Source organism: Eriocheir sinensis, chromosome 54 (genome assembly GCF_024679095.1).
Source record: "Eriocheir sinensis breed Jianghai 21 chromosome 54, ASM2467909v1, whole genome shotgun sequence".
In the NCBI taxonomy this organism is placed as follows: domain Eukaryota; kingdom Metazoa; phylum Arthropoda; class Malacostraca; order Decapoda; family Varunidae; genus Eriocheir; species Eriocheir sinensis.
Window position 1 is genome coordinate 4,167,217 of NC_066562.1, and position 17,415 is coordinate 4,184,631.

Below are 17,415 nucleotides of genomic sequence, written 5' to 3' on the forward strand. Positions count from 1 at the left end.
CTCCCCTCCCTTTGTGCATTATGCCTCTCTCTCTCTCTCTCTCTCTCTCTCTCTCTCTCTCTCTCTCTCTCTCTCTCTCTCTCTCTCTCTCTCTCTCTCTCAGCGAAGAAAATCGATACACGTGAACGAAATCAATATGTGTGTGTGTGTGTGTGTGTGTGTGTGTGTGTGTGTGTGTGTGTGTGTAGATTTGGCACCACCGCAAGAGGGGAATTCCAGGGCGGCAACGTGGCACTGGAAGGGGAAGGAGGGGATGGGGAGGAAAGGGAGGGGGAGAAGAGGAGGAGGAGAGGGAAGGTTAGTGAGAGGGGTTGAAGGTGAAGAGGAGGGAGGAAAGGAGAGAAAGAGGAGATAAGAATATTGGAGAAGGACCGAGGAGGGGAGAGGAGAGGGAAGGGAAGGAAAAGGGAGAAGATAAGGGAAAAGGGGAGGGAAGGGAAGGGGAAGAGAAATGGAGAAGAAAGAGGGGAATAGGAGAGAGAGGGTAGAGGAAGCGGGAAAGAAGGGAAGGGGAAGAGAAAAGGAGAAGAAAGAGGGGCAGAAGGGAAGGGGAAGAGAGAAAAGAAGGGAAGGAGGATGGGAAAGGAAAGTGCAATTGAATAGAGGAAGTGAAGAAGGGGAATAGAAGGGAAGGGAAAAGGAACAGAGAATAAGAAAAGGTAGAGAGAGAGAGAGAGAGAGAGAGAGAGAGAGAGAGAGAGAGAGAGAGAGAGAGAGAGAAGGGAAAGGTAATTCAAATTTGTCTCAGTTAGGAATGTGGTATTATGTAAGACTAAATTTCTACTACTACTACTACTACTACTACTACTACTACTACTACTACTACTACTGGATCAACTTGTTTTACTTGCTTACTTTTGCGATCTCTCTAATTTACGTAACTTCGCATAATTGGTGACCTTTGCATTTTTGTTTTTGTTTTTTTGTTTTGTAGGCCGACTGGCGTGTGTGTGTGTGTGTGTGTGTGTGTGTGTGTAGACCCCGCAGACACGACCCTCACACACACACACACACACACACACACACACACAGACCTGGAAAATCCCTCTTGTCCCCCTCCCTCTCCTCTCTCTCTCTCTCTCCCTCCCTCCTCCTCCTCCTCCTCTCCCCCTCCGGCAAGGCCTTGTTAGCAGTCTTGGAGAGGAGGAGGAGGAGGAGGAGGCAAGGTCGATTGTGTGTGGAGCTTAGAAAAACAATGTCGCTGCCCTCCTCCTCCTCCTCCTCCTCCACTTCCTCTTCCAAATCACGTAATACTTCATTTCCCTACTTTGAGAGAGAGAGAGAGAGAGAGAGAGAGAGAGAGAGTTATCTAATCTGCCTCGCCTGTTCTTCCTCCTCCTCCTCCTCTTGATTGCGTTACTTTATTTACGTCAGAAGGAGGAAGAGGAGGCGGAGGAGGAACACACACACACACACACACACACACACACACACACACACACAGTTACCGCCCCTCCCCTTTCCATTCTCTCCTTCCCTATTCTCCCTTATCTCCCCCTTCCTCCACTCCCTTCCGCTTTTGTTCCCTTCCTACACCATCACCTCCGCTTCCCCTCCCCTCCCTATCACCCCCTTCCCCTTACCTATTCTCCCTTATCTCCCCCTTCCTCCACTCCCTTCCGCTTTTCTTCCCTTCCTTCCCCATCACCTCCCCTTCCCCTCCCCTCCCCATCACCCCCTTCCCCTTCTTCTCACTATCATTACTATCTACCCAATGCTATTACTACCCGTCTCCTACCTTTCTTCCCCTCCCCTACCTCTTCCCCTTCCCCTTCCTCCCCACCATCCTATACCTTAGCAACAAACCTTCGTACCCTGCCATTGTGTAAACCATTTCCCAAACCATTTTTTTTACCTCCCCTTTCTTGAATCACTCCCCCCATTGCCTTTGCTCCCTCCTCCCCACTCCCCTTCCCTTTCCTATTCCCCCTCCCCACCAGTCCCCCCCTTCTCATTGACCTCACAGCTTCGTTTCTACCCTTTCCTGCCCACCTGGCCTCCACTCCACTTTTCCACCTCCCTGCTTCCTCTCTTTCCTCCCCAACTCCACCTTTCCCTTCCCTCCCTTCACCTCTCCACTCCCTTTCTTAGTCCTTTTTTCTTCCCCTTCCCATATCATCCCCAAATCCCCCTTCCCCATTTCTTTCCCAACTCCCCCTTCCCCATTTCCATCCCAACACCCTCTTCCCCATTTCCATCCCAACACCCCCTTCCCCATTTCCATCCCAACACCCCCTTCCCCATTTCCTTCCCAACACCCCCTTCCCCATTTCCTTCCCAACTCCCCCTTCCCCATTTCCTTCCCAACACCCCCTTTCCACACACCTTACCCCAACTTCCCCTTCCATACACCTTAACTTAACTCCACCCTTCCCCATTCCTTCACCCTTCCCCATCTCCCCCCGGTCCTTACCTCATCGTAGTCCAGGTCGTCATCGTTGGTGAGGTAGGGGGGCAGCGCTTCCCCCGGGGCACCCAGTTCCAGCAGCAGTTCCGCGATCCCCGTGGCTCCGTTAGCGAGGGCCAGCTGGGGGGGAGAAAAGGAGGGGGGTTAGTTACTGGGGTGCTGAGGAGACTATTTGGGGTGGGGAGTGATTTTTGGGGGAGAATACTGCGTGTGCGTGGCTGTTAGTGTGGTGAAGACTGGGGTGATTATTGTGGGGAGGTGACAAGGGTGGGGAGTGCAAAGGGTGGGGAGTTTAATTGGGAAGAGGGTATAGGGAGGGTGCCAAGGGATATCAGGCTGCTTGGGGAATGGGCCTAGGGAGGGGAGGTTACCTGATGGGGTGCTTAGAATGGGGAGGTTACTAGGGGAGAGTGCCAATGGTGGTGGGGGGGGGGGAGTCCCACGGGGAGGTTAAGTTACATGGGGAGAGTGCCTAGAGGGGGGGAGGTACCTTGAATGTGGGGGGGGGGCCAAGGGTGAGGCTGGTGACGAAGAAGTGTTTATGGTGTGTGTGTGTGTGTGTGTGTGTGTGTGTGTAAGGGTGATGTTTTGTTTACTTACATAAAGGGTGTTGTTTACGTACATATAGACGTTTAACTACCTGTCTACCTATCTACCTATCTATATATATACATACATACATACATACATGAGAAGTACTACAGGGGTTGCTTGGATATATGTAAGTATAGGGATTCACACACACACACACACACACGCCGTTACCTGGCCATGGGATATTTGGGTCACCCGCCGGCCCCGCACACCTGAGGGTCACCTGGACACTCACCCACACTAACAATACCTGATTTGGGGGTCACCTGGGCTAATTTTTCACCTGCGGACACCTGAGCAACCTTGACTATACACCTGTGACCCCCCCTCCCCCTCCCCCCCCTTACCTGCAGACCCTCCCACCTCCATGTCACCTTTGCACACCTGAGTCACCTCTTAATTAGTAGCCGTTTACCTGTTGCGTTCCTGCGTGCATTTCGGAGTCACCTTTATTTATATCTTACACCTGGGAGCTCCTTGTGTCCGTGTGTGTGTGTGTGTGTGTGTGTGCTCTTGTGTTAGTATGCCTTAATTCTTGTGTACCTGTGTGTATGTGTGTGTGTTTACCGATGTGCCCTTACCTGTATGTGTACCTCTGTAGCTATATGTGTACGTGTGTGTATGTGTGTTTACCTGTGTGCATGTATGTGTGCCTGTGCATACCTAAATTTACCTCTCTCTATAACTGCACCTGTGAATACCTATGTTTACAAGCAGATAGAGGAGGGGAATGGGGAGGAAAAAGAAGAGGGTAGAGAAGGCGAGGGCAAGGGACAGTTCACGTGTGTACCTGGGCGTGGTCTCACCTGGTAGGGCGTGAGGCCGGCGTAGGTCTCGAGGGTGAGGGACACTCTGCAGGACTCCGCCAGGAACGCCACCAGGCCGGGCTCACGGGCCTCGACGGCGTAGTGGAGGGCCGTCCTGCCGCTCTTGCCGTCCTGGAGGGGAGAAGGATGATTGGTTGAGTGATTGGTTGATGGATAGTTTGGGTGATGGGTTGATTGAATGATATATTGGTTGAGTGATTGGTTGGCTGGTTGATTGATGGATAGTTTGGGTGATGGGTTGATTGAATTATATATTGGTTGATTGATTAGTTGGTGCAGTGGGGTGTAATAACTGATTTTATTGGTTGACTGATTGGTTGCTTCAGTGGGGTGTAATAGCTAATTTTATTGGTTGATTGATTGGGTGGTTGATTGAGGTGTAATAGCATGTGGAGGAATGGGTGGTGGGGTTAACTGATTGGTTAGGGGGGTAAGGTTGATTTGGGTTGGTGAGGTTAAAGGTTGGTTGGGTGATGAGGTGATAAGGTTGGGTGGGGGTGATGAGGTCAAGATTGTTTGAGGTTGATTAAGGTTGAATGGGTTGTGATATTGATTGGGGTAGTAAGATTGAGGTTGTATAAGATTGACTACTGATTGGGGTGGTCCAGTATGGGGGAGGAATGGATGGGCGGTGAGGTGGGTGAATGGGGGGAGTGGAAGAATGGATGGGAGGGTGATGGGGTGTGCGGTATGGGGATGACAGAGCGGGTGTGTAAGGGGAGATGGATGGATGAAAGGGGTGAGGTGTGATGGGGTGTATAGTGTGACAGTAATGGGGGGGAGGGGGGGGTTGAAGTGACAGAGTAATGAATGTGCGTGTGTGTGTGTGTGTGTGTGTGTGTGTGTGTGTGTGTGTGTGTGAACCAACAACTGCATGGTGAGGCAAGAGAGAAGGAGACAAGATCAAAGGAAAAACACCGTTGCAACACCTGGTTATGATGACACACACACACACACACACACACACACACACACACACACACACACACACACACATGTCCGGGAGCATCAGTCGTGTGTGTGCCTATGAGAGAGAGAGAGAGAGAGAGAGAGAGAGAGAGAGAGAGAGAGAGAGAATGAATGAATATGTAAACAATTATAATAAAAAATAAAAACAATGTAATTAGTCTTGTAACCTTGTAATGACTTAACAAAAAAAAAAATTGACGAAAAAACGTATAATGATGATGATGATGATTTCCTTCAAGACAAAAAAATACACATGAATTACACACACACACACACGCACACGGATTCCCCAACTTCCGTACATGGGGTCCCAAACCGGTATACATGCGGTGAATCAGGTACACATGATATGAATTCTGAATGCGTATACGTCATGAGCGTTTAGGATGCCGAAGCGTACACGGATGTATGCATGCTTGCGTACATATAAGGGCGTCAATACGTACACACAAAGAAAGGTCGCGATGTGTACATACATGGCTGTTAGTACGTACACAAACGGGTGTAGAGAAGAGAGTACATACATAAAAGAACACACGTACACACACACACGCACACACAATGATGACGTGAGAGATCAAGAACCTTACACACACACACACACACGCAATGGTGACGTGCGAGATCAAGAACCGTACACACACACACACACACACACACAACCCCCCCTCCCCCCACACACACACACCTACACCCCCCTTCTCCCCCCTACACACACAACCCCCTCTTCCTTCCCCTTCACCCCCCCCAACACCTACCTTTGCGTTGATGTCGGCGCCGTACCAGGTGAGATGTTGCAGGATGTCCCGGTGGCCGCCCTGAGCCGCCAGGTGGATGCACGTCTGACCTGCACGGGGAAAGAAGGACGGAAGTGAGTGAAGGTGGCGTACCCCCGATTGAAGGTAATCTGACACCCCTAAAATAGTTTCCCCTCTAAAAATAGTTCCATCAAAAATAGTTGTAAGGTAAGGTAGAGTTGGGGGCATATGCTTAGCTGTTGGCCCTCCGAAAATATAAATTATCCCTCCAAAATACTAGCGCCCCCTCCGAAAATACTAGTTACCGCTCCGAAAATACTAGTCCTCTCCAAAAATAAGTTACTTCTCCAAAAATAATAGTTACTCATCCATAAAAGTAGTTCTCTAAAAAGTTACCCATAATAGCTGCTACCTCATGGAAAATAATCTGTTAATATTCCTTGAAGTAAAATCTTCCATCCTGTTTGTGAGCGATTGTTTAGAGAGTGGAAGCCAGAGATGACGAACGCTGGTGGTGGGATGTATACAATTATGCGGTGTTGGTTTTAATGCGTTTTCACTTCATTCTATTTTTTTCGGTTTTCAAGTTTTGGGATTAATTCAAGTCCATAAAGGTTATACATACATACATACATACATACATACATAGGATCTGAGGTTAATGTGTACGAAAAAGTGATTAGTCTCTCTCTCTCTCTCTCTCTCTCTCTCTCTCTCTCTCTCTCTCTCTCTCTCTCTCTCTCTCTCTCTCTCTCTCTCTCTCTCTCTCGAAGGTACAGAGCGGGACGTCCCCACACACACACACACACACACACACACACACACACACAGTTGTTTTTCACATTCGCGTTTCTTCTCTTGTCACGTGATTTCTCGGGATTCCCTTGTGTGTGTGTGTGTGTGTGTGTGTGTGTGTGTGAGATGGGATTTTCATGCAAGTAGTTATGTGTGCGAAATCTTGATGTGCACTTTCAAACGTGTGTGTGTGTGTGTGTGTGTCTGTGTGTGTGTGGCGGGGGCGGTGGTCTGTGTGTCCATATAAGGGTCGGGGAGGGCCACGCAGGCAGTGCCAAACACACACACACACACACACACACACACACACACACACACACACACACATGGGGTGCCAAAACACCTGAATCACGCCCCCCCCTTCCCCTCCCTTCCCCTCCTCCTCCTCCTCCTCCTTCCTCTTTCCCCCCTTCTCTTGTTCTTCTCTGTTGCTGTGTGTGTGTGTGTGTGTGTGTGTTAATGTTTTTTTTTTTTAATTACTGTTTATCCTTCTTATCAGTATTACCAAATGACTCCTCCTCCTCCTCCTCTTCTTCCTCCTCCTCCTCTTCCTCCTCCTCCTCCTCCTCCTCCTCCTCCTCCTCCTCCCCCCTCCACCTTTACCTTTCCGTACCTAAGCTCCGTTGCCAACCTTGGAGAGACGGAGAGAAGGGAGGGAGGGGTGGAGGGAAGGAAGGGGGGGGGAGGGGGAGGTCAGTGGAGGGGTTTTCCCAACTCGTGAAGGAAGAACCCTCAAAATATCTCCCCCAATATATATTTACCTCCCTCCCTCCTCCTTCCCTCCCTCCCTCCCTTCGTCTGTCGTCTTGTTCTTCCCTCCCTCTTTTCTTCCCTCCCTCCCTCCATTCTTTCTTCCTTCTATTGTTCTCTCCTTCATTCCTTCTCTCCTTCCTTCCTTCCTCCTCTTTTCCTTCAATCCATCCTTCTCTTTTGTTCATTCCTTCTCTCCATTCTTCCTTCCTTCCTTTTTCTTCCATCTCTTCCTCTCTTCTCTTGTTCTTTCCTTCATTCTTCCCTCCTTCATTCCTTCCCTCTGTTATCTTATTCATCCTTTCATTCTTTTTCCCTCTATCTCTATTCCTTCATCTCTTCATTCTTTCTCTCCTTCTATTTCTTTTTCCCCTCCATTCTTTTCTTCTACGTCTCTTCCTTCTTTCCTTTTTTCCTTCCATCTCTTCCTTCCTTTTTTCCCCTCCCATTTTTTCCCTTTCTTTATCATTTCCCTCCCTCCCTCCCTCCTTCCCTTCCTCCCCCATCTATCTTTTTTTTTTCTCTCTTTCCTCTCACACTTGCATTCCTCCGCCCTTCCCTCCCTTCCCTTCCTTTATTCTCTCCACATTTCTCCCTCCCTCCCATTCCTCCTCTTTCCTCCCTGCATTCCTTCGCCTCTCCCTTTTTTCTCTCTCCCTTTATTTCATTTATATTTATCATTAACTTTATTTATTTTTTTTATTTATGGGGTCCTTCATTATTCTCTCTCTCTCTCTCTCTCTCTCTCTCTCTCTCTCTCTCTCTCTCTCTCTCTCTCTCTCTCTCTCTCTCTCTCAGGTCATGTGCTTACCAACTTGGCTCTAATATTTGTGACGTAATGACCTCCTCCTCCTCCTCCTCCTCCTCCTCCTCCTCCTCTTCCTTATTTTTACTCCCTATTCCTCCTCTATTGTTATCTTCTTCCTGCATATACTTCCTGTCCTCCTCCTCCTCCTCCTCCTCCTCCTGTGTGTTTGTTTGTTTGTTTGCTTGTTTGTTTGCTTAGGTCTGTTTGTGTATAATTTTCCTTCCTTCCTTCCTTTCTTTCTTTTCTTCCTTCTTTCTTTCCTTTCTTTCCTTTTCATCCTTCCTTCCTTCCTTTCTTTCTTTTCCCCTTTCTTTTTCTTCCTTCCTTCTTTCTTTCCTTTCTTTTCCTTCTACTTTGCTTCCTTTCTTCTCTCCTTCCCTTCTTCCTTCCTTTCTTCCTCTCTTCTTTTCTTTTATTCCCCTTCCTTCCTTTTCCTCCAATTATCTCCGTTCGTTTCCTTCAATTACTGTATTTTTCTTTTATTTTTTTTCTTATTCATACTTTTTATCATAATTTTCGAAGAGGAGGAGGAGGAGGAGACTGGGAGGAGAAGGAAAGGATGAAAAAGAGGGAGAAGAGAAGGAAGAGAGAATAATATATGATGATAGAGGGAAGGAGAAGACGAGGAACTATGAATGAGGGAATAAGAGGAAGGAAGGGAAGGAGGGATGGAAGGAAAGGAGGAAGGGGAGGAAGGTATGGAAGGGAAGGAGGGATGGAAGGAAGGAAGGAAGGGAAGGAAGGATGGATGGAAGGAAGGAGGGAAGGGAAGGAGGGATGGAAGAAGGAAGGAAGGAAGGGAAGGAGGGATAGATGGAAGGAAAGAAGGGAAGGAATGGAAGGAATGAGAATGGAAATAATACAGGAAAGAATTGAAGGGAAGGGAAGGGAAATGTAAGGAAGGAAGGGAAGGAGAGGAAGGAAGGAAGAGAAGGGAAGGGAAGGAAAGAACAAGGGAGTGAAGGAGGGAAAGATGGGACTGGAGAAAGAGGAGAAGCAAGGAAGAAAAAGTATTAAAGTGATTGACGAAAAAGAAGATGAAAAAGGACACTATGAAGAAGGGAGGATGAGCAGCTGACCTACCGACTACCTAAACCGAGATTCGAACCCAGGCCCGCAGATTCGTAGGTAGTCACACTAACCACTGCACCACGGAAACAGTAACTGAAGAAGAGACGCATTGACTGAAGAATAGAAAAAGGAAGGAAGGGAGGAAAGAAGACTAGAAAAGGAGAAGGAAGGGCGAAGGGAAGGGAGAAGGGAAGGAAGAAGGGAAGGAAGAAGGAAAGGGAGAAGGGAAGGAAGGAAGAAGGAACGGGAGAAGGGAAGGAAGGAAGAAGGAACGGGAGAAGGAAAGGGAGAAGGGAAGGAAGAAAGAAAGGGAGAAGGGAAGGAAGGAAGAAGAAGGGAAGGAAGGGCGAAGGGAAGGGAGACGAAGGAAAGGGAGAAAGGAAGGAAGGAAGAAGAAGGAAAGGGAGAAGGGAAGGGAGACGAAGGATAGGGAGAAGGGAAGGAAGGGAGAAGAAGGAAAGGGAGAAGGGAAGGAAGGGAATGTGGAATGTGGAGGGAAGAAAGAACAGAACAGGAATTATTAAAGAAGAGAAAAGAAAGAGGAAGGGAGGAAAGAATAGACAACAAGGTGGAAGGGAAGAGAGACGAAGGGAGAGGAAGGGAGGGAAGGGCATGAGGAGGAAGGGAAGGGAGGCGAAGGGAGGGTAGGGCATTTGGAAGAAGGTAATTCTGTGCTGGGTATGAGTCAGGGTCACTTGCTGAGGAAGGGAGAGAGGAGGGAAGGGAGGGAGAGAATGGAGGGAGGAACTCTCTGCCTAACCATATATAGAGGTAAGCGTGGATGACCCCCCCGCCCCCCCTTGGCACCCCTCCCCCCGTGGCACCCCCCTCCTATTTTTGGCACCAGGGAGGGCCACAGAGCCGCTATTTTCTCACCCCGGTCGTGGCACGCTGGGAACGCAGGGCAAGGGGAATACCCACTCTCTCTCTCTCTCTCTCTCTCTCTCTCTCTCTCTCTCTCTCTCTCTCTCTCTCTCTCTCTCTCTCTCTCTCTCTCTCTCTCTCTCTCTCCCTGAAAATTCTGTTGTCCTCACTCGCCCAGCATACTGTGTGTGTGTGTGTGTGTGTGTGTGTGTGTGTGTGTGTGTGTGTGTGTGTGTGTGTGTGTGTGTGTGTGTGTGTGTGTAAGTTAGTAAAGCAGTATCTCCTATTTCTGAAACCATGCTAGTAAATAAATCGTGTGTGTGTGTGTGTGTGTGTGTGTGTGTGTGTGTGTTTCTGGTAACTAATCTGCATCTTACGAGTTCTCCAAATTCCCTTTCAGTCTATTTCGAGAGAGAGAGAGAGAGAGAGAGACTAGACAAAAATAAATAATGGAGGAAAGAGAAGAAGCAGGAGGTAAAGAAAATAAAGAAAAGAAGAAAGGAGGAGACAGAGAAAGCAAAGAGGGAGGAGGAAGGGAGAGAGAAGAAAGGGAGATGGAGGGAGAGAAAAAAAAAGACTAAGAGGAGGTAGAGACAACGAGACATGGGAGGGAAGAATGAGGAAGAAGAGGAGGAGAAAAACGACTGGAGGAAGAAAGAGGAGGAGGAGGAGGAGGAGGGAAGACATTAAAGGGAAATAGAGTGAGGGGAAAGAGAGGAATTTAACAGATTTTAACGATAGGGAATACCTCTCTCTCTCTCTCTCTCTCTCTCTCTCTCTCTCTCTCTCTCTCTCTCTCTCTCTCTCTCTCTCTCTCTCAAGATAGCAAGGTTGGAGTTCCCTGTGTTATCGGTTTGTTACGATAGAGGGAGGAGGAGGAGGAGGAGGAGGAGGAGGAGGAGGAGGAGGAGGAGGAGGTCAATGGTTTACCTCCTCCTCCTCCTCCTCCTCCTCTTCCAACCATACACACACACACACACACACACACACACACACACACACACACACACTCACACACACACATGATAACACTGTGGGAATCCCTGATAACATAGAAAGATTATCGCGAGAGAGAGAGAGAGAGAGAGAGAGAGAGAGAGAGAGAGAGAGAGAGAGAAAATGGGGGTGATAGGCTGATGGGAATAGAGAAATGGACCCCACACAAAGAGAGAGAGAGAGAGAGAGAGAGAGAGAGAGAGAGAGAGAGAGAGAATGGGAGTGATAGGGTGATAAGAATAGAGAAATGGACCCCACAGAGAGAGAGAGAGAGAGAGAGAGAGAGACAATCGATCCCGGCCTGGTCCTGCGCCTTTAAGCTGAGCAGGACAACCTCGGGAAGGTCGCTCCTCCTCCTCCTCCTCCTCCTCCTCCTCCTCCTCTCCAAACACCACCAGCAGGCACATCTACCATCAACACCTCCTCCTCCTCCTCCACCTTTTTTCTCTCCTCCTCCTCCTCCTTTTTTTCCACCTCCTCCTCCTCCTTTTATTTGTTCTTCTTGTTCTTGTTGTTGTTCTCCTTCTCCTCCTCCTTCTGCTTCCTCCTCCTCCTCCTCCTCCTCCTCCTCCTCCTCCTCCTCCTCTTCTTCTTGTTTTTGTTCTTCTTGTTCTTTTTGTTGTTCTCCTCCTCCTCCTCCTCCTCCTCCTCCTTCTCCTCCTCCTCTGTTTCTTGTTTTGTTCTTCTTGTTCTTTTTGTTGTTCTCCTCCTCCTCCAACTGCTGCTTCCTCCTCCTCCTCCTCCTCCTCCTCCTCCTTCGACCTCTCCTTTTTGCCTAGGCCGCTGAAAGTCGAGAGAGAGAGAGAGAGAGAGAGAGAGAGAGAGAGAGAGAGAGAGAGAGAGAGAGAGAGAGAGAGAGAGAGAGAGAGAGAGAGAGAGAGAGAGAGAAAGACATATGGAAACAAACACACACACACACACACACACACACATACATGCCTCCCTTCCCTCCAACCAAATATGCAAGTTCTCTCCTCCCCTCCTCCCTTTTCCTCCCCTTCTTTTTCTTCCTCTCTTTTTCCCCTCTCCTCCTCCTCTTGTTTCCCTCTTTCCTCCTATCTCCTCTTCTTTCCTTCCCTTCTTCTTCCTCTCTACCTCCCTTCATTCTTCCTCCCCTTCCTCATCTTCTTCTATTTTCCCTTCCTTCCTTTTCCTCTTCAATCTTCCCCTTTTTCATATTTTCCTTCCTCTTTTCCTCCCCTTCCTTTCCTCTTCACCACCCTTTCCTCATCTTCTATTTCCCTTCCTTCCCTTCCTTCCTCTTCGTCTTCCATCTACCCTTCGTCTTCCTTATCTCTTTCTACCCTTCACACCTTCCTTTCTCCTTTCTTCCCCTTCCCTTCACTTCTCTTCCTCCCTTCCCTTCCCTTCCCTAACCCTAAATTCTCTTCCTCCCTTCCTTTCTCTTTAGTCCCTTCCCCTCCTCCCTTCCCTTCATTCTCTTCTTCCTCCTCTCCCTTCTCTTCCTCCCTTCCATTCTCTTCTGTCCCTTCCCCTACTCCCTTCCCTTCCCTTCCTTCTCCTCTCCCTTCTCTTCCTCCCTTCCATTCTCTTCTGTCCCTTCCCCTACTCCCTTCCCTTCCCTTCCTTCTCCTCTCCATTCTCTTCTGTGCCTTCCCCTCCTCCCTTTCTCTTCCCTATCCTCCCTATTCTCCCTTGGGCAAGTTGGCACCCCACTATGACACTCAGGACACCAATACACAGTGCCAAAGGGTAAAAAACACATTCCAGCTTCAAGTGCCAAAAATAAGGGAAAAAAATTATTATCCGATTTTTTCGACCCAAATATCGGAGAAAAAAAAGTGATTACCCGATTTTCCCGATATAGGTTACGAAAAAATGATCGTCCGATTTTCACGTGTTGAGATTGGTTGTTGTTGTTGTTGTTGTTGTTGTTGTTGTTGCTGGTGGTGGTGGTGGTGGTGAGGGGAGGGAGGAGGAGGAAGAGGAGGAGGAGGAGGAGGTTATTCTTATCTTATTATTGTTCTTATCTCTCTTCTTCTTCTTCTTCTTCTTCTTATCATTATTAAAATTATTATTATTATTATTATTATTATTATTATTATTATTATTATTATTATTACTTACTATATATTAACAGGTGTGCAAATGACCTTGACCTTATTATAACCTGCCTAGAGGGAGGAGGAGGAGGAGGAGGAGGAGGAGGAGGAGGAGGAAAAGAGGAACAAAAATCATGGATAAAAATGCAATGAGAAGATGAGAAAAAAAAATTAAAAAATGCAATGGAGGAGGAGGAGGAGGAGGAGGAGGAAAAGAGGAACAAAAATCATGGATAAAAATGCAATGAGAAGATAAGAAAAAAAAAATCAAAAATGCACTGGAGGAGGAGGAGGAGGAGGAGGAGGAGGAGGAGGAGGAGGAGAGCCTGGACTTCCCCACATTTGTCTACACGTAACTTCGCAGTTTAATAATGATAAGCTCCTCCTCCTCCTCCTCCTCCTCCTCCTCCACCTCCACCTCCACCTCCTCACCCTCCTCCTCCTCCTCCACCTCTAATCTCTTCCTTCCACTTTCCATTATCAGCGAGGTGAATGAATATGGAAAGGAGGAAGGGAATGAACGAGATGATAAGGGAAATAGAAGGAGAGAAGAACTAGAAGAACAAGAAGAGGGAGAACAAAAAGGAAAAGAAGAACGAAAACAAGAGGAAGAAAGAGGAAGAAGAGGAGGAGGAGGAAGAACACGAACAAAAGGAGGAGGAACAAAAATAAAAAAGAAGAACGAAAACAAGAGGAGGAAAGAAGAAGAGGAGAAGGAGGAAGAACACGAACAAGAGGAGGAGGAAGAGCAAGAAAAGAAAGAAAGGAAGTGGAACAAGAACAAGAAGAGGAGGAGGAGGAAAAACAATAAATTCAGGAACGGAAAATACGACAAAAAAAGAAAAAAAAGAACGAAAAGAAGAGAAAGAGAAGAAGAAGAAGAGAAGGAAGAAGAAGAGAAGGAAGAGGAGGAGGGAAGATAACAATAGAAGCAAGTACAAAAAGAGGACAAAAAGGAAAAAAAAGAGGAAAAAAAGAGAACAAAGAGACGAAAAAGAGGAAGAGGAAAGAGGACAAAGAGGACAAAAAAGAGCAAGAGGAAAGAGGACAAGGAGGACAAAAAAAGAGGAAGAGGAAAGAGGACAAAGAGGACAAAAAAGAGGAAGAGGAAAGAGGACAGAGGACGAAAAGAAGAAGAGGAAAGGACAAAAAAGAGGAAGAGGAAAGAGGACAAAAAAGAGGAAGAGGAAAGAGGACAAAAAAGAGGAAAGGGAAAAAGGACAAAGAGGACAAAAAAGAGGAAGAGGAAAGAGGACAAAAAAGAGGAAGAGGAAAGAGGACAAAGAGGACAAAAAAGAGGAAGAGGAAAGAGGACAAAGAGGACAAAAAAGAGGAAGAGGAAAGAGGACAAAGAGGACAAAAAAGAGGAAGAGGAAAGAGGACAAAGAGGACAAAAAAGAGGAAAGAGGACAAAGAAGAGGAAGAGGACAAAAAAGAGGAAGAGGAAAGAGGACAAAAAAGAGGAAGAGGAAAGAGGACAAAAAAGAGGAAGAGGAAAGAGGACAGAGGACAAAAAAGAGGAAGAGGAAAGAGGACAAAAAAGAGGAAGAGGAAAGAGGACAAAAAAAGAGGAAAAGGATGAAGAGAAAGAGGAAGAGGAAGAGGGACAAAAAGAGGAAGAGGAAGAGGACAAAAGAGGAAGAGGAAAGAGGACAAAAAAGAGGAAGAGGAAGAGGACAAAAAAGAGGAAGAGGAAAGAGGACAAAAAAGAGGAAGAGGAAAGAGGACAAAAAAGAGGAAGAGGAAAGAGGACAAAGAGGACAAAAAAGAGGAAGAGGAAAGAGGACAGAGGACAAAAAAGAGGAAGAGGAAAGAGGACAAAAAAGAGGAAGAGGAAAGAGGACAAAAAAGAGGAAGAGGAAAGAGGACAAAAAAGAGGAAGAGGAAAGAGGACAAAAAAGAGGAAGAGAACAGAGGACAAAAAAGAGGAAGAGGACAGAGGACAAAAAAGAGGAAGAGGAAAGAAGACAAAGAAGAGGAAGAGGAAAGAGGACAAAGAGGACAAAATAGGAAAAAAGGAAAAAAGAGGACAAAAAGAGACGGAGGAGGAGGAGAATGAACAAGTAGAAAAATGAAGGTACAAAAGGAGAAGGAAGAACAAAAAAAGACGAATAAAGAGGGAGAGAGAGAGAGAGAGGAGGCGAAGGAGGGAGGAGGGGAAAAAGGGGGAGAGAAAAACAACAATAAAAACTAGAGCGAAAAGAGGAAAAGGAGAGGAGGAGGAGGAGGAGGAGGAAAAAGAAGACTAACAAGACGTAGAAGAAGAGAAGAACAAAGAGAAGTAAAATAAAGAACAAAAGGAAGAACAGAAAGAACAAGAAGAAGAATGAATCACAAGAGAAAGAAAAGGAAGATTAGAAACAAAACAAAAAAGAAAAATACAAGGAGGAGGAGGAGGAGGAGGAGGCAGGTAAGACAGGGGGAGTGCCAGCCTACCTCCTTATCAGTGTCGTGTGTGTGTGTGTGTGTGTGTGTGTGTGTGTGTGTGTGTGTGTGTGTGTGTGTGTCAGGCCCAGGGTGGCACCACAGTACTTTGACCTCTGTATGGGGGCACGTGGCACCCCTCCTGGCAACACCCGCCGAGGCACTGTGGCACCCTATAACCTAATGGCCCTGTTCTGAAAATGGCCTCGAGAATGATACAAATGAACCTTTTTTGGCACCCTATGGCACTTCTAGGTAATTTAATGGCCCTGCTTTCACAATTAAGGTCTCTAGGTTAATAGTATTGGCCTTTTGAGAATTTTTAGGTAATTAAATGGCCCTGGTTTGATAATAATGGCTTCTAGGATAGTACTAATTACCCTTATTTGAACATTTCTGGTACGTTGGTAATTTAATGGCCCTTGTCTGTTAATATTGGAGAGGAAATATGAAGAAGTGTGTGTGTGTGTGTGTGTGTGTGTGTGTGTGTGTGTGTGTGTGTGTGTGTGTGTGTGTGTGTGTGTGTGTGTGTGTGTGTGTGTGTGTGTGTACACACACACACACACACACACACACACACACACACACACTAGGCCTCCCTCTCTCTCTGTGTGACCGGCAACACATGACACTCGAGAGGTTTGGGCGAGAGCTTCACAAACACCTCGCCCCTATCGTGACACCCCCGCCGCCCCCACAAACATACCGCAGCACCCCGCCCCACCCTCCAAAATTAGCACCCCTTCCTACCCCAAAACACCCCCCAGCACCCTTTCCCAAACCTTCCCAGCTCCCAAAAATACCCTGATGCGCCCACCAGTCCTACCTTAAGATACACACACATATAGGTATACATACACACCCCAGGTACACATACACAGGAATACAGTCACCCAGGAACACACACACACACACACACACACACACACACACACACGTCTATTCATCCAGGTACACACACTACCCTACCCACACACACACACACACACACACACACACACACACACACACACACACACACACACACTCACCATCATAATTCGTCAGGTCCGCCGCCAGGAGCCCCGCGGTGTGTGCTGGGGCGTAGGCAAGGCGGGCGCCCACCACCTCCGCCACCGTCACGGGCCGCGTCAGCTCACCCACCAGCGCCGCCTGCCCCGCCGCCGCCGCCAGGTGAAGGGGCGTGTTGCCGCGGCGGTCGCGTTCCACTGGGGAGGCGCCGCAGACCAGGAGGTGGCGTGCCGCTCCTCCGTCACCCGCCGCCACGGCCAGGTGTAGCGCAGTCTGGGGGAGGAGAGAGAGACAGGTGTGAGAGGGGGAAAAGTGGGTGATGGGGGTGGGGAAAGGGGGAGGAAGGGGAGGAAGGTGTTGGGAGATGTGGGGAGGGAAGAGGGGAGGGTGTTGGGGCGAGGTTGTAAGGGGAATATGTATGGAGGGGAGATGGGGTGTGTAGGGTTGTAGTGGGGTGACAAACGTGAAGGAGGCGAGGGGCGAGATTGGGGAGGGGTGAGGGGGAGGAAAGGGGTGAGGGGTTAGAGGTGAAGGTGAAGGAGGAATTGAATGGGGATGTTAATGTGGGGGGGGAGGGAGGAAGTGGAGGGGAGCTAACAGGTGTGTATGTGTGTGTGTGTAAGAGGGGATGTGGGAGAAAGTGGAGGAGGAGGGAGGAAATGGAGGAGGAGGAGGAGGCAGAGGAGGAGACCGCGCGCACACACACAAACACACACACACACACACACACACACGACCTATCTCAAAACTGGTTAAGTGAACATTCCTCCTCCTCCTCCTCCTTCCCCTCCTCCTCCTCCTCGTTATACGCAGTTGAGGAAGGTAAGTGAAGGAGAAGGAGGAATTATAGCAAGGAATGGAGGAAAGGGAGGTAAATATTATTATTCTCTCTCTCTCTCTCTCTCTCTCTCTCTCTCTCTCTCTCTCTCTCTCTCTCTCTCTCTCTCTCTCTCTAATTCAAGGACATCGTATAACCCCTATGCCTTCCCCGCGAGAGAGAGAGAGAGAGAGAGAGAGAGAGAGAGAGAGAGAGAGAGAAGAGGGGGGCTACGGCTTCCTGGAGGGAGGAGGATATTGT

The 17,415-nt window shown here is 48.1% G+C and overlaps 1 protein-coding gene across 4 annotated transcripts in view; it reads right to left on the bottom strand.

Annotated features, from left to right (window-relative positions):
• The window catches only part of LOC126983567 (NF-kappa-B inhibitor alpha-like), a 68,533-nt gene that overhangs the window by 6,795 nt on the left and 44,323 nt on the right, over positions 1-17,415 (bottom strand). For all 4 annotated transcript variants that reach the window (XR_007735976.1, XR_007735975.1, XM_050836367.1 and 1 more), the window contains exons 3-6: positions 16,358-16,610; positions 5,556-5,644; positions 3,808-3,939; positions 2,414-2,527 (exon numbers count right to left, since the gene is read on the bottom strand). Coding sequence is in view for 2 of the 4 variants with exons in the window: in XM_050836367.1 (XP_050692324.1) it covers positions 2,414-2,527; positions 3,808-3,939; positions 5,556-5,644; positions 16,358-16,610 (588 nt within the window). In the remaining 2 variants the exon portion in view is untranslated. The remainder of the gene's footprint in view (positions 1-2,413; positions 2,528-3,807; positions 3,940-5,555; positions 5,645-16,357; positions 16,611-17,415) is intronic.